Below are 15,864 nucleotides of genomic sequence, written 5' to 3' on the forward strand. Positions count from 1 at the left end.
GATGGAAGCGGGTTTGTACTCGAAAGAGTTACTAACACACATGCTTGGCCTAAGTAGCCAAGTGGTTATGGTACTGGGTTTGTAACCCCAAGATCAAGAGTTCAAATCTCACAATGGCAAACTATGAAAAAATGTAACTTCATCTGAAACAGATAGAAACGGGTTTGTACTCAAAAGAGTTACAATATACTCAGCAGCAACTTGGCTTGGCCTAAGTAGCCAAGTGGTTATGGTACTGGGCTTGTAACCCCAAGATCAAGAGTTCAAATCTCACAATGGGAAACAATGTAACTTCATCTGAAACAGATGGAAACATGTTTGTACTCAAAAGAGTTACTCTGCAGGGTGCATCCCAACCTTGAAATCATAGTTGAAATCATTACATCCCTTGGGAGTGGATGGATTTCATTGGCTTTAGCTTGGCCTAAATAGCCAAGTGGTTATGGTACTGGGTTTGGAACCCCAAGATCAGGAGTTCAAATCTCACTATGGCAAACTATGAAACATGTAACTTCATCTGAAACAGATGGAAACGGGTTTGTACTCGAAAGAGTTACTAACACACATGCTTGGCCTAAATAGCCAAGTGGTTATGGTACTGGGTTTGGAACCCCAAGATCAAGAGTTCAAATCTCACAATGGCAAACAATGTAACTTCATCTGAAACAGATGGAAGCGGGTTTGTACTCGAAAGAGTTACTAACACACATGCTTGGCCTAAATAGCCAAGTGGTTATGGTACTGGGCTTGTAACCCTAAGATCAAGAGTTCAAATCTCACCATGGCAAATTATGAAACAATGTAATTTCATCTGAATAGAAACAGATGGAAATGTGTTTGTACTTGAAAGAGTACAATAAATAACAATAATATTGCTTGGCCTAAACAGCCAAGTGGTTATGGTACTGGGTTTGTAACCCCAAGATCAAGAGTTCAAATCTCACAATGGCAAACTATGAAGCAATGTAACTTCATCTGAAACAGATGGAAACGGGTTTGTACTCGAAAGAGTTACTAACACACATGCTTGGCCTAAATAGCCAAGTGGTTATGGTACTGGGTTTGGAACCCCAAGATCAAGAGTTCAAATCTCACAATGGCAAACTATGAAACAATGTAACTTCATCTGAAACAGATGGAAACAGGTTTACTCAAAAGAGTATCAAGAGTTCAAATCTCACAATGGCAAACAATGTAACTTCATCTGAAACAGATGGAAGCGGGTTTGTACTCGAAAGAGTTACTAACACACATGCTTGGCCTAAATAGCCAAGTGGTTATGGTACTGGGTTTGTAACCCCAAGATCAAGAGTTCAAATCTCACAATGGCAAACTATGAAAAAATGTAACTTCATCTGAAACAGATAGAAACGGGTTTGTACTCAAAAGAGTTACAATATACTCAGCAGCAACTTGGCTTGGCCTAAGTAGCCAAGTGGTTATGGTACTGGGCTTGTAACCCCAAGATCAAGAGTTCAAATCTCACAATGGGAAACAATGTAACTTCATCTGAAACAGATGGAAACATGTTTGTACTCAAAAGAGTTACTCTGCAGGGTGCATCCCAACCTTGAAATCATAGTTGAAATCATTACATCCCTTGGGAGTGGATGGATTTCATTGGCTTTAGCTTGGCCTAAATAGCCAAGTGGTTATGGTACTGGGTTTGGAACCCCAAGATCAGGAGTTCAAATCTCACTATGGCAAACTATGAAACATGTAACTTCATCTGAAACAGATGGAAACGGGTTTGTACTCGAAAGAGTTACTAACACACATGCTTGGCCTAAATAGCCAAGTGGTTATGGTACTGGGTTTGGAACCCCAAGATCAAGAGTTCAAATCTCACAATGGCAAACAATGTAACTTCATCTGAAACAGATGGAAGCGGGTTTGTACTCGAAAGAGTTACTAACACACATGCTTGGCCTAAACAGCCAAGTGGTTATGGGACTGGGTTTGTAACCCCAAGATCAAGAGTTCAAATCTCATAATGGGAAACAATGTAACTTCATCTGAAACAGATGGAAATGTGTTTGTACTCAAAAGAGTTACTAACACACATGCTTGGCCTAAACAGCTAAGTGGTTATGGGACTGGGTTTGTAACCCCAAGATCAAGAGTTCAAATCTCACAATGGCAAACTATGAAACAATGTAACTTCATCTGAAACAGATGGAAACAGGTTTACTCAAAAGAGTATCAAGAGTTCAAATCTCACAATGGCAAACTATGAAACAATGTAACTTCATTTGAAACAGATGGAAACGGGTTTGTACTTGAAAGAGTTACTAACACACACACATCAGGGGAAACTCTCTCAGAATACTACGGATAGAAATTTCTTTAAAATTCCTCTGCTTTAGTCTGGCTCCTAGCTCCGATGGCACAGGATGGAGTTTGTTTCCATCATACAAACACATGTAGCATTGAAGAGATCAAGAGAGGTTTGCAAATCTGCAGTCATATGCAAACTGTGGATCATGTGTATCTATGATGGTCAGTTTAGTTTTGGCATGGAGGTGACCGAGGTAAATGTGTTTCCCACCTAGATGGTACTTAATATTCTCACCAGAGGGCAGTTGATCTTTGATGAGGTGAATAATCACTGACAGGTAGATTGTAAATAGAATGGGGGATATCACACAGTCTTGCTTGACACCAGTCTGGATTTTGAAGCCTTCTGTTTCAGATCTCCCACTCAAGACAGTTGCAGTCATATCATCATGAAGCAATGGCAGGATTGTGATGAAGTTTCTTGGACATCCAAAATATTAAAGCACAATCCACAGAGCCTCACGATTTACTGAGTCAAATGATTTGGTCACATCGATGATGTAATGACAAGTTCCTGATGTTGTTCTTGATATTCTTCTTGGATTTTTCTGGGAACAAAGACCATGTCGGAGGTTCCTCTAGAAGGTCTGAAGCCAAGTCAAAGTTCTAAGTGATGTCTGTATCACTTGATCCATGCCTGCTGGACAGATCGACTTGTTCAATCGGTGATGAACATCCACCCAGCACCAAGACATCACAAGGCCCAAATGTCCAAGAGGAAGAAAATCAATGTCTCAGCCCTAAAACAGCCCGACTAAAGAAAGGAATTCCAGGTGCAGCTCATGACCAATCTGGAAAATCTTCACACATCCAACTCAATTCCCGAACAGTGGGATTAAAGACAAATCTGGAAGATAAAGGACATATGATGGGAAGAGAAAGCCCAAGAGATCCAACAATATGCTGATCATTATGACATGCTGACCTTTTTGGAAGCCACCAGGGTCATCTATAGACTGAGGTCAAATGGACAAAATCCCCTTCGTTCACAGGATGGTGTTTCTCTTCTTAAGGATGACAATCCTGTCTGTTAAGGCAGGAATTTGAACAATTCCTCAACCATGAATCCACAGTGACAGCTGATAACCTCTAGTCTATCCCCCAATCCCTGTGGTAGAATCCATGGCTGAGTCACCATCGATGGGAGAGCTGCAACAAACAATCAAACAGATGAAAAACGACAAAGCCTGTGGTCCCAATGGTATTCAACCTCGTTGATGTTCTCGAAGGTCCAAAAACTGAGTGAAGGCTTTATTGCAGAATGCACACCGATAGAGTTTCTCGTTGTGTGTGTGCGTTGATGGACCAGGAGATACACTGACAATGTGAAACCTTGCCACACACCTCACACCTGAATGGTTTCTCACCAGTGTGAATCTACTGGTATCCCAAAACTTTACCCCAATCTCACACTTGAAGGATTACTCCCCTGTGTGGATCCTCTGATGCAGCAGGAGCTTCGATGAGCTTGTATAGTCTTTGTCACACACCTTACATCTGAATGTTGTTTTCCCTGTGTGAATGCATTGGTGTAAGTGGAGGGTCAATGACAGAGAGAATAATTTGCTGCACACCTCGCACTTGAATGGTTTCTCCCCAGTGTGAACGCGTTGGTGTACGCGAAAGTGAGATGAGTGCGAGAATGATTTATCGCACACATCACATGCATATGGCTTCTCCCCTGTGTGAATACGTTGGTGTTCATGGAGGGTTGATGACTGTGAGAATGATTTGTCACACATCTTGCACATGTATGGTTTCTCCCCTGTGTGAACACGCCGGTGATTCACCACGCCTGATGATCGTGCAAAGCCTTCATTACATACTTCACAAATGAACGGCTTCTCCCCTGTGTGGATGCGTCGGTGATTCACAAGCGTCGATGAATGTGCGAAGGCTTGGTCACACAGCTCACATCTGAAGGGTTTCTCCCCCGTGTGGATCCTCTGGTGCGTCAGGAGGGCAGAGGAGTGGCTGAAAGCTTTCTCACAAATCTCACACCTGAAGGGTTTCTCCCCTGTGTGGATCCTTTGGTGCGTCAGGAGCGTTGATGAGTTTGTGAAGGCTTTGTTACACACCTCACAACTGAATGGTTTCTCCCCAGTGTGAATGCATTGGTGAATGCGAAAGTGAGATGAGCGCAAGAATGATTTGTCGCACACCTTACATGTGTGTAGTTTCTTCTCTGTGTGAATGCGTTGGTGTACACGGAGGGTTGATAAGTGTGAGAATGATTTGGTGCATACCTCACAAATGAATGGTTTCTCACTGGTGTGAATGCGCCGGTGATCCACCAGGGCTGATGATTGTGCAAAGTTCTTTTTACACACTTCACACTTGAACGGTCTCTCCCCAGTGTGAATGCGTCGGTGTTGCACAAGATTTGATGACCATGTGAAGGCTCGGTCACACACCTCACACTTGAAGCGTTTCTCGCCTGTGTGGATCCTCTGGTGCCTCAGGAGATCAGAGGAGTGGGTGAAAGCCTTCTCACAAACCTCACACCTGAACGGCTTCTCCCCTGTGTGAATACTTTGGTGTCTCAGGAGGCTTGTCGATGTCACAAAAGCTTTAACGCAAACCTCACACTTGAAGGCTTTCTCCCCTGCTTGGATCCTCTGATGGACCAGGAGGTTCGATGAGTTTGTGAAGGATTTGTCACAAACCTCACACTTGAAGGGTTTCTCCCCCGTGTGAATGTGTCGATGTTTTATGAGCTTTGATGACTGAGCGAAGCTTTGATCACACACCTCACACTGGAACGGTTTCTTTTCCATGAAGCTTGTGTTACACGTGGTACGACAGATGCACTTGGAGCCCACTCACACTTCTTCCCAGCCACACCCTGACCGATCGCCCACAGCCGAACCTTCGGAAAGATTGGTTCTGATGAAAGGTTCCACACCACTGACCAGTTTCAGATTTGATGATACGTCAAAGCTTCCCTGACCCGACCGATTTCCAGATGATGGTTTCACTGTCCAACCTTCTCTGTGTTGAGCAATGCTGTGAAGGGACTGGATGTCTTCCCACAGTTGTGCAGTTGTTCCTTGGGTGATGGTCAGGATCTACCTGTGGTGTCTATCCTCTCTGTATTCTCTGGTGTAGTACAGTGCAATCCTTCTGTAAAACAGGAAAAGGAAACATGATTTCCTCCAACTCCCTCTCCTCCTTTATTAAAATTCTTTTGAGTTGTGTGTTTTTATGAGGGGGAGGGGCTGTTTCTGGCAGTGGTCAGCGAGGATGTACTGAGGTGGGTCTTGTAAAATTATTCATAAGTAAACCGCCCTTACCCACCTTCCCCCATCTCCCAGTTACAACAACCCTCCTGTTAAAGAAAAATAAGAGATTCAGAGAGAGAGAGAGATTCAGAGTGAGACAGATAGAGAGAGGGAGAAAGAGGGGTATGTGGAAGGGGAAGTGAGAGACAGCAATAAGGGAGGAACAGAGAGAGGAACTGAGGAAGGAGAGGGAGGATTGGGGGGGGTGGAGGCTTCTCAGGGCGACAGAGAGGGAGGGAGGATGTGGATAACACGCAATATTGCTTACTTCCTCTTCTGATCTGCTGTCAAACACATCCAAGGCTACACATCCCACACGGATGTTGTCAGTTTGAAAGCCTCTGAGGATGAAGAATGCTATTCCCACACTAGAAATCTCTGTCAAACATTTACCAGGAGGAACTGAGGCAGCAGCTTCAATAAAATGAGGTTTTATTCAGATGGGACAATGACAAGTTTAAATCCCCACCTGATCTGCTGCTCAAAGTCACCTCTGTTTCACTGGTCAGTTTCCCAAGCTTCCGGAAACTCATGTTACTCTGGAAATATTTGGATTGGCTGTGAGAGACGTCAATCAGAAAGCCCACCTACTCTGCCCATTCCCTCCTCTTCCTCTTCCACAGCTGCTTCACCTCCTGTAGGGACTGAAAACCAAGTGAGGAGATGGTGAGTGAAGGAACAGAATTTATAATAATTACATCACATAATATCCACACTAATGTTCAGGCAGTCTGACTGTCCTGTGGGGAATCAGGTGTGGAAATGCCCCTTATGCTGTGTGAGAAGATCCAGCTGAGAGAGCTGTTTACTGGGTGCTTTGTGCTGAACTGTTTGACTGGAGCTGTGTTGGATATTGAGTGTGTTTATTGGAAGCATTTCCCTTCTGATTTACAGGCTGAGTTTTGTTGCTGGGTCAGTACTGAATCAGAGAAGGTGAGGTGTAATTATCTGGGAGGTGCAGAGTGTCTGAGGATTCTTACTGATTTCCTATTGTTGAGCTCTGTGTGTGTGTTGGGAGCCAGTTATTATTCTGTGGACTGTGAATGGTCAGTTCTGTCTGTGTAATGGGATCTGGATGCTTCCTGTCTTTTCAAATCTCTCCAAGACCTCCCACCACCCTATCTCTCTAATCTCCTCAGAAAAGTAAAAAGGAAAGACTTGCATTTATATAGAGCCTTTCACAACCACCAGATGTCCCAAAGCCCTTTACAACCAATGAAGTACTTTTGAAGTGTGGTCACTGTTGTAATGTAGGAAACGTGGCAGCCAATGTGTGCACAGCAAGCTCCCAGAAACAGCAATGTGATAATGACCAGATAATATGTTTTTTAGTGGTGTTATTCAGGGATTAACGCTGGTCAGGGCACCAGGGATAGTTCCACTGTTCTTCAAAATAGTGCCATGGGATCTTTTACACCAACCTTAGAGAAAGCAGAAGGGGCCTCGTTTGAGATCTCATCTGAAAGACAGAATCTCTGACAGTGCAGCCCTGCCACACTTCTTTTGTGCTGTACTATTCTATGATTCTATGAAGGGTTCTCCATTACCATCCCTGGCTCTCACTGTCATTTACCGATGTTGGTCAGGAATAGAGACACTGTGCATAGGAAGAGGTGCAAGCCCCACTCACAGGAGAGACGAGTGACGCCCTGCCTCAGCTTATCTGCTGCTGAAATCCTCATCCAGACATTTGTAGGCTCTAGTCTCAACTATTCCAATGCTGTCCTGGCTACTCTCACATCTTGCACTGTAAACTTGAGCTCCTCCAAAACTCTGCCCAAGTCCTAACTGACACTTATACCCATTCACCAATCACCCCTGTGTTCACTGATCGATATTGGCTCCTGGTCAAGCAACACCTCAATTTTGAAATTCTCATCCTTATTTTCAAACCTGTCCGTGGCCTTGCCCCTCCCTATCTCTGTAATCTGCACCAGCCCCACAACTCTCCGAGATATCTGCACATCTGCACTCCTCTAATTCCAATCTCTTAAGCACCCCGATTTTAATCACTCCACCACTGGTGGCTGTGCCTTCAGCTGCCTGGGTGCTAAACTCAGGAATTCCCTCCCTAAACCTCTCCGTGTCTTTCTACCATTCTTTCCAACTTTCAGACACTCCTTAACATCTACTTCTTTAAGCAAGCTTTTGGTAATCTGTCCTTATGTGCCTCAGTGTCAAATACTGTCAACACTCTGGCAAAGCACCTTGAGACAATGAACTATGTAAAAGTGCTACATAAATGCAAGTTATTGTTGTTAATTGTGTAAAAAGTCAGAAAGTGACCAGGTGTTCAGGATTGTCCAGATCTATTTGATTTTCCTCTTATTATTGGACTTTGTAGTGATTGTTTATCATTCTTTGCTCGGCTACTTCAGAGGGCAGTTCAGAGTCAACCATGTTGTGTGGGACTGGAGTCACATTTAGACCAGACCAGGCAGTTGAAGCAGGTTCCCTTCCCTGAAGGAGAATATTTGGATTTTTAGGACAATCTGAAAGTTTTCTTGTTGATATTTTGATTTCATTTAGCAAACTTCCATTTTTTTAATATTCAGCTTTGCAACATGAAATGATTGAGGTGAATAACATAGTTGCCTTTAAGAGGAAACTAGGTAAGCACATGAGGGAGAAAGGAACAGGAGGATATGCGGATAGGGTGAGATGAAGAGGGGTGAGAGGACGCTCATGTGAAGCATAAACACCAGCATGGACCAATTGGGCTGAATGGTCTGTTTCTGCACTGTAATTCTATGTATGTAACTTTCCGTAGTTAGATTTGAATTCTCAATCTCTGGATTATTAATCCTGTACCATAGCAATTTGGCTATCATACCTTTAGACACATTTATTGAAATATCTTTTAATCCCTTCTTTAAAGATTTTACCTGAAGGCCTCGGCCTTTCCCAAAAGCCTGGGCTTGGATTTGATAGTTTTGCCCAGTGCTATGGCTGATAGCTGAATTTAGGATGTGCAGTCTGAGTGAGTGCAGTGTATCTAATTTCCCAGGATAAACCAGAACTCTTCAATCAGCTACACTGAAGCAATATTTTCCTTAGCTTCTAGCACTTCCTGCCCAGTGTGTTTTCTTCAAATAATTTTGGAAAACAAGGGGAGAAATTTCAAAATCTCCATTGAATTAACATTTCTCCTGAGTGTTTTTTATATTAAACACATCCCTAAGGGTAAAACTGGTCTTTGGCATCACGACTCGAGCTCATAGTGAACTGATAGCTCGTTTTACATTCCGCCCGACTGTCTTTTCCATTGTCCTCACGGTGCCTGGGAAGATGGGGGGCTGGGGGGTGGAAAGAAAGTAGCCACGTTGTCTGCTCTTGGTCACTATCCAGTGTCCGTGCTGGAAACACAGTTTGTGTGACAGTCAAATGAGGAAAAAGAAAGGACTTGTATCTGATCCCCCACACAGGGGAATAGCAGACTGACACTCACTGTGGAACAGTCTCTATCTGAGGAGTCAGCCCCTTCAGCAAAGGAGGAGAGAGAGTTGGAGGAAATCATGTTTCCTTTTCCTGTTTTACAGAAGGATTGCACCGTACTACACCAGAGAATACAGAGAGGATAGACACCACAGATAGATCCTGACCATTACCCAAGGAACAACTGCACAACTGTGGGAAGATATCCAGTCCCTTCACAACATTGCTCAACACAGAGAGGGTCGGGCAGTGAAACCATCATCTGGAAATCATTTGGGTCAGGGGAGCTTTGACATATCATCAGATCTGAAACTGGTCAGTGGTGTGGAACTTTCCATCATAACCAACCTTTCTGAAGGTTCAGCTGTGGGCGATCAGTCAGGGTGAGGCTGGGAAGAAGTGTGAGTGGCTCCAAGTCTGGTGAGAGCTTCAATCATTCATCGAGCCTCATGAACCACTGACTCATTCTTACGGGCTAGAGGCCATTCAACTGTGAGGTGGACTACACAGGCTTATAAGATCTCCTAACACATAAGGTGCATCTGTTGTCCCACCTGTAACATAAGGACAGCCACATGGAAGAGAAATCATTCAAGTGTAACCTGTGCGTTCAAGCAGGGTCATCGACGCTTGTCAAACATCGATGCATTCACCCTGGGGAGAAGCCATTTAAGTGTGAGGTGTGTAACAAGGGCTTTGCAGAATCATATGCCCTGCTGACACACTGGCGTGTTCACACTGGGGAAAAGCCATTCACGTGTGAGGTGTGCAACAAATCATTCTCACAGTCATCGGCGCTCCGGGTACATCATCGCATTCACACAGGGGAGAGACCATTCACGTGCAAGGTATGTGACAAATCATTCTCACAGTCATCGAACCTCCGCAAGCACCAACAAATTCATGCAGATGAGAAACCATTCAAGTGCGAAATGTGCAAGAAATCATTTTCACGGTCATCAAACCTCCGCGTACACCAACGCATTCACACAGGGAACAAACCATTCACATGCGAGGCGTGCGGAAAATCATTCTTTTGGTCATCAGATCTCCGTACACACCAACGCATTCACACAGGGGAGAGACCATTCACATGCAAGATATGTGAGAAATCATTCTCACAGTCATCGACCCTCCATCTTCATCAACGCATTCACACAGGGGAAAAACCATTCACGTGTAGGATGTGTGACAAGTCATTTTCGCAGTTAACGAACCTCCGTGTACACCAACGTATTCACACAGGGGAGAAGCCATTCACTTGCAAGGTGTGTGACAAATCGTTCTCCTGCTCATCGACCCTCCGACTACACCAACAAATTCACACAGGGGAGAAGCTATTCATGTGTGAGGTGTGTGACAAATCATTCTCGTGCTCTTCGAACCTCTGCGTACACCAACGCATTCACACTGGAGAGAAGCCATTCAAGTGTGAGGTGTGTGACAAATCATTCTCAAGGTCATCGTACCTCCTGCTCCATCAGAGGATCCACACTGGGGAGTAACCCTTCAGTGTGAAGTTTGCGAAAAGCTTTCACGGTGTCTTTGACCCTCGTAGGACATCAGAGGATTCACATGGTGGAGAAACCCTATTGGTGTGAGTTCTGTTACAAAGCCTTCACACAGTTATCAGACTTCCTGGATCATCAAGGAATCGACACAGGAGACAAACCCTTCCAGTGTGTCTTGTGCCAGGGTTGTCTCATCTACTGCTCCTCTCTTAAGATACACCGTCTCCACAAGGACCTGGAGCTGGGTCACCTGCTTCCGATACACTGATAGTTGTCTGTGCTGTTTATCCTCCAGTGCTTACACAGGGGAGCTATCGTTCCAAAGCACTGTCTGTCTCAAACCTCTCCCACCATCAGTCCTTTCATTTTAAGAAGGCCAAGTTAACCTTTGACCAGATTGCCAAACATCACCAAATGAAGACATCAATATGCATAGAAACTCCTGCTTATGCACAGATATCACTGTGTCTCTGGGAGGATTTCCTCAGCCACAGGAAATAGGTGATTCAGGAGAATGTGTGTCATGATTGTCCCTGCTCTGGACAAGAGGGAAATACGTCAATAGTTTCTGCAGTGTGACTTATCTCCTTTCTTGAAGATAGTTACAATTGTCACATTCCTGTAGTCGGGGGGGTTCTTTTGCCTCCCAAATCTGCATGGTGAGTTCGTGGAGTCTTGATGTGAACAGAAGCCCACCAGCTTTGAAGACCTCAGCTGGAATACCATCGGGGCCACAGGCTTTGTTGTTTTTCATCTGTTTGATTGTTTGTTGCAGCTCTCCCATGGATGGTGACTTACCCATGGATTCTACCACAAGCACTGGGGGATAGACTGGAAGGTATCAGCTGTCACTGTGGATTCATGGTTGACGAGTTGTTCAAAATGTTCTTTCCAGCGTTAACAGGTGGCATTGTCATCCTTAAGAAGAGAAACATCGTCTTGTGAATGAAGGGGATTTTGTCCATAGATGGCCATAGTGACTTCAAAGGAGATTCACGTGTCCTGATAATCAGCATATTGTTGGATCTCTCAGGCTCCTTCTTCCCACCACATGTCCCTTATCATCCCGATTTGCCTTTGGGCATCAGCCTTGAGCTGTTGAAATGCTGCTTTCTTGAGTTGTGACCTTGGGTTGTTCTGCCAGGCAATGAGGGTTGATCGTTTTTGTTCCAGGTCACATATTTGAGCGTCATGTTCGTCGAGCCAGTCCTGGTGATGACGATGCTCAAACCCAATGGTCTGGACACAGGAGTTTAGTACAGCTGACTTTATTTGATCCCACTGTTCAGGAATTAAGTTGGATGTGTGAAGATTTTCCAGATTGGTTGTGAGCTGCACCTGGAATTCCTCTCTTAGATCAGGCTGTTTGAGGGCTGAGACATTGAATTTTTTCCTCTTGGACTTTTGGGCCTTGTGATGTCTTGGTGCTGGGTGGATGTCCATCACCAATCGAACAAGTCGATGATCTGTCCAACAGGTATCAGTCCCCCACATGGATTGAGTGATACAGGCATCACTTAGAACTTTGACTTGGCTTTAGACCTTCCAGAGGAACCTCCGACATGGTCTTTGTTCCCAGAGAAATCCAAGAAAAATGTCGAGACTCTACCAGGAACTCTTCATTACATCATCGATATGCAGAGCCCGATCCAGGTGATGCACAGCTCACAACCCTGGCCAGGCCTAATCCACCGTATTCCTTATATTTCCACCTCTGTTGCTGACTACCCAACTCTCTTTTTACCTCCGCTGTTTCTAGCTTTCCACCATTTGGAAAGTTCTTTTCCATCTTAAAAGCAAAAATACTGCAGATACTGTCCTACTTCTCTTCAGCCCTGAAGAAGGGTCAAATGGACTCGAAATGTTAACTCTTGTTTCTCTCTCCACAGATGCTGTCAGACCTGCTAAGTTTTTCCAGTATTTTCTGTTTTTATTCCTATTCTATCTTCTCTGTCTCCTGCCGTTCAGTCAATTTCCTAACCAGCTCAATAATTTGTTGTCAGTTCCATGAGCTTCAACTTCAGTTAACTTTCTCTTTTCAGGGAATTTATCAAATGCCTTCCAGAAATCCATATAAATAAAGTCCATGCACATTCCCCTGTTCATACTTTAGCCATCTCCTCAAAATCTTCAATCAGCTTCACCAGGAATGACAAATCCATGCAATTCTCTGTGATCAGCTCAACATTTTCAGGATGTACAGTTATCCCAAAAAAACCATAGACTCTTGTGACTTCCTGATGTCAGATGCGAGGATAACAGGTCTATAATTCTCTTGTTTCCCTTCCTCACCTTTCTTAAATAGTATAGAGAAATGTTATCTTCCAACCTAAAGAAATGGTTCCTGAATCAAGAGAACTTTGAAGGATTCTCGTTAGGGATCTGCAATAATTGTGATGGAGAATCCAAATGGCGCTGTTCTGTGCCCTCATTGAACAGCAGTAGATGGGGAATGAGCTGGAAGGAGGGGAAAACATTGAAACATTGAAATCAGCCATAATCATGTTGAATGGTGGAGCAGGCTCGACGGGCCAAATGGTCTTCTGCTCCTATTTTACAATCTACCTGACAGAGACTATTCACCTCATCAAAGATCAACTGTCCTCTGGTGTCAATATTAAATACTGTCTGGATGGGAAACTGATTTACCTCGGTCGTCCCCCTTGCCAAAACTAAACTGACCACCAGACGTACACATCATCTACAGTTTGCAGATGACTGCAGTGTCAATACCCACTCTGTAACAGATTTGCTTGCTACATTTACACACAGATTTTAAAGAAACTTCTGTGTGTAGTATTCTGAATTTTCACTGATGTGTGTGTGTGTGATAGTAAAGTGAGTCAGCTCTCAGGAGTGGCTATGGGGTAGAATCGGATCCTGCTTTAGTTGGTGATGTGAATTATACTCTTCAGGTGATGGGTGTTTGACTAATACCATGGGGAATGTTTGTACTCTCCTGTCTGGGAGGATTACTATTCTTGAGTATGGTGAGGGAGTGGGGATGAGTCTCTACAGATCTGAGTTCCCTCAACCCATCGTACTTCGATGTAATAACGGTGTGATATGTTCACCTTACACTTTCCCAAGATTCATTACATGATCTGGGAAAGATCTCGATTATTTTCAAATGCTTTGTTATTTTGGTTGATTCAATGTTTACTGTAAACTGAATATTGTGTTGTTTACTGTTTACTGTTTTACCAATCTTCTGTATAACTTTATAACTAACAATAAATTCATTTTTTAGCTTCACTCAAACTACCTGATTTGTCAGCATGGTGTGTTCCTATTCACTGAAACACTCAGGAGTCTACAGTAAGAGTTCTATGCATAATATATTGGTCAATGTCACTGTGGGGTGCTATACCTTCTCCATCACTGGGTTTATAATTTCCAGTTCACAGGAAGCATAACATTTTCCTAAGAAAGAAAGAAAGACTTTTAAAAATGTGTTCATTCATGGGGATGTGGCATCGCTGGTCAGGCCAGCATTTATTTCTGTACTGGGTGGGGGGAACTTCAATGTCCATTACCAAAAGTGGCTCTGTTAGGAAACAGAAATAGTTTAAGCTATATTGGTATTTGTAAGTGTTAGGAATGAGTTTTAGCTTTAAAGTTTAAGTTTGACTTGTATTTCTGCCTGTGTGTTAAGAAAGGTCAAATGGAATTTTAGTTTCAGTTTAAAAAGGTGCTTGCATTTCTAGTGAGGTGTTTTACGACCCCTAAAGAGAAAGTAAACATACAAGGTTAGAAGAATTGGACTGTTGCCTAGCAAAAGGGCCCAGAGAGGCAGGTCCCTCCCACAGAGACACACACACAAGGGAAACAGCAGTTGTTTTGGAAGCTGTTTGAGTACAGTTGATTCTGAAAGTTGCTGCCAGGGGAGACTGGAGCAAAGCGGACAGAGAGCCAGTCCCAAGCTAAAGAAAAACCTCCCAAAAAACCAGGAGAGTGGAAGAGGGGAAAGTCCAAAGAAAACCGTCTAGTCAAAGGAAGGACAGAAACATGGGGAAAGATCCTGTTAAGTGAAGTTAAGAGTTAGGGGCAGAGAGAAAGGCTCCAAACTTCAGATTTAAAGAGTCAAAAGCTACTGAAAGCAGATTTAAAGCGAGAACAGCTTGTAAGAGTCAAGGAAGTCCCAAGAGACAACTGAAGTTCTGCAACTGTTTGCTATGGGCTTGTGAAACAGTGGTACTGTTGTGTATGTTGACAGCTGAGTCAGAGAGACAAAATGTGTGGAAGACAGCTTGAATGCACATGGTGACCCAGGGAAGAGGAACATATAGACTCAAAATATTAACTGTGTTCCCCTCCGCAGATGTTGTCAGACCTGCTGAGTTCTTCCAGGTATTTTTGTTTTGCATCAGGAGAGTTTGAAACCCTGGAGGTGAACCGTTGTGGAAGGCATCTGAGAGAAAGTGTCGGTTTGGGAGAAGATTCCAAGGCGAGGTTTTGGATAGTGGAGATTGAAAACCCTTGTGTGAAGGACGGAGTTCAGTGAGACTGGTTGGCTCAGGGTGTGACAAGCAGCTGGGGAAAGTTGAAGAGATATCCATAGCATCTGGGTGAGGTGGAATCTGTTACTTGAGGTCAGAGTGTGATGTGTCTGACCACAGGGTGCCATAGGTTTACATGGACTGTGTTCTTACAGTGTACAATAATGATAGGTTTTGTAACTTGTGTTATCCTTACAAATCTGTATGCATCTGTAAAGGCATAGTTGTGGGTGAAGAAGTATTGTAATATAGTTAATCTTTTCTTGTTGAATAAATGTTTTATTCTTTTGTTAAAAGTTCATCAGCTGACCCTTGTGCCTCTGTTCAGTAGCCACTCTCCACATATCGAAACAAACAAATAAAAGTTAGGATCTATCAAGCTGGGTTCCAATCTGGAATCAGGCTCCTCCAGGGGTAACGTCAGCTGGGATCGTATCAGGCTCAGTAGCACCACTACTGACCGAGCTGGTCGAGTCCTAAAGGACATAGCTGTTAGGCTGGGTCTGCAGCAGGTGGTGAGGGAAACAACACGACTCTTGATGAATTACTAATCCAGCGACAACAACCACTATGCCACCACCTCCCCTACTCGTGAAAGTTCTATTGTTTAGGCACAGTGCTAACAGTCTGTCAGGGATAAATCTCAAGGAATAACCCACTCTTCCCAGGAAAGCTCAGTGTTAGTTTTAGTGAGGTTTTTGAACTTGTTTTCAATTCCCTCCATGGCCTCTCCCCTCCCTATCTCTGTAATTTTTTCCACCCCTCAGTCCTGCACTGGAGTATCAGCCAAGATTTTTTGTG

The 15,864-nt window shown here is 43.9% G+C and overlaps 2 protein-coding genes across 2 annotated transcripts; one reads left to right on the top strand and one right to left on the bottom strand.

Moving 5' to 3' along the window:
* Positions 1–3,617: 3,617 nt before the first annotated feature.
* LOC121291227 (zinc finger protein 271-like) lies at positions 3,618–5,114 on the bottom strand. The gene is made up of 2 exons (XM_041212307.1): positions 4,584–5,114; positions 3,618–4,499 (listed from the first exon to the last, which is right to left on the bottom strand). The coding sequence occupies exons 1-2, from the start codon at positions 5,112–5,114 to the stop codon at positions 3,759–3,761; spliced, it is 1,272 nt and encodes a 423-aa protein (XP_041068241.1). The 3' UTR covers positions 3,618–3,758.
* A 1,136-nt stretch (positions 5,115–6,250) lies between these two features.
* Positions 6,251–14,845, top strand: LOC121291416 (zinc finger protein 239-like). Its single transcript, XM_041212559.1, has 2 exons — positions 6,251–6,284; positions 9,158–14,845. The coding sequence occupies exon 2, from the start codon at positions 9,629–9,631 to the stop codon at positions 10,556–10,558; it is 930 nt and encodes a 309-aa protein (XP_041068493.1). The 5' UTR covers positions 6,251–6,284; positions 9,158–9,628; the 3' UTR covers positions 10,559–14,845.
* Positions 14,846–15,864: the final 1,019 nt, after the last annotated feature.

The sequence above is a fragment of the Carcharodon carcharias genome, chromosome 19 (genome assembly GCF_017639515.1).
Source record: "Carcharodon carcharias isolate sCarCar2 chromosome 19, sCarCar2.pri, whole genome shotgun sequence".
Classification (NCBI taxonomy): Eukaryota; Metazoa; Chordata; class Chondrichthyes; order Lamniformes; family Lamnidae; genus Carcharodon; species Carcharodon carcharias.

Excerpts from the sequence above, each read along its gene's own strand:
- LOC121291227 (XM_041212307.1), bottom strand. The coding sequence starts at position 5,114 with ATGGAAAAGAAACCGTTCCAGTGTGAGGTGTGTGATCAAAGCTTCGCT. Across the intron at positions 4,500-4,583 it reads AGAAACCATTCATTTGTGAG|GTGTGCGACAAATCATTCTT; the intron begins GTATGCACCAAA and ends CACACATGTAAG.
- LOC121291416 (XM_041212559.1), top strand. The coding sequence starts at position 9,629 with ATGGAAGAGAAATCATTCAAGTGTAACCTGTGCGTTCAAGCAGGGTCA.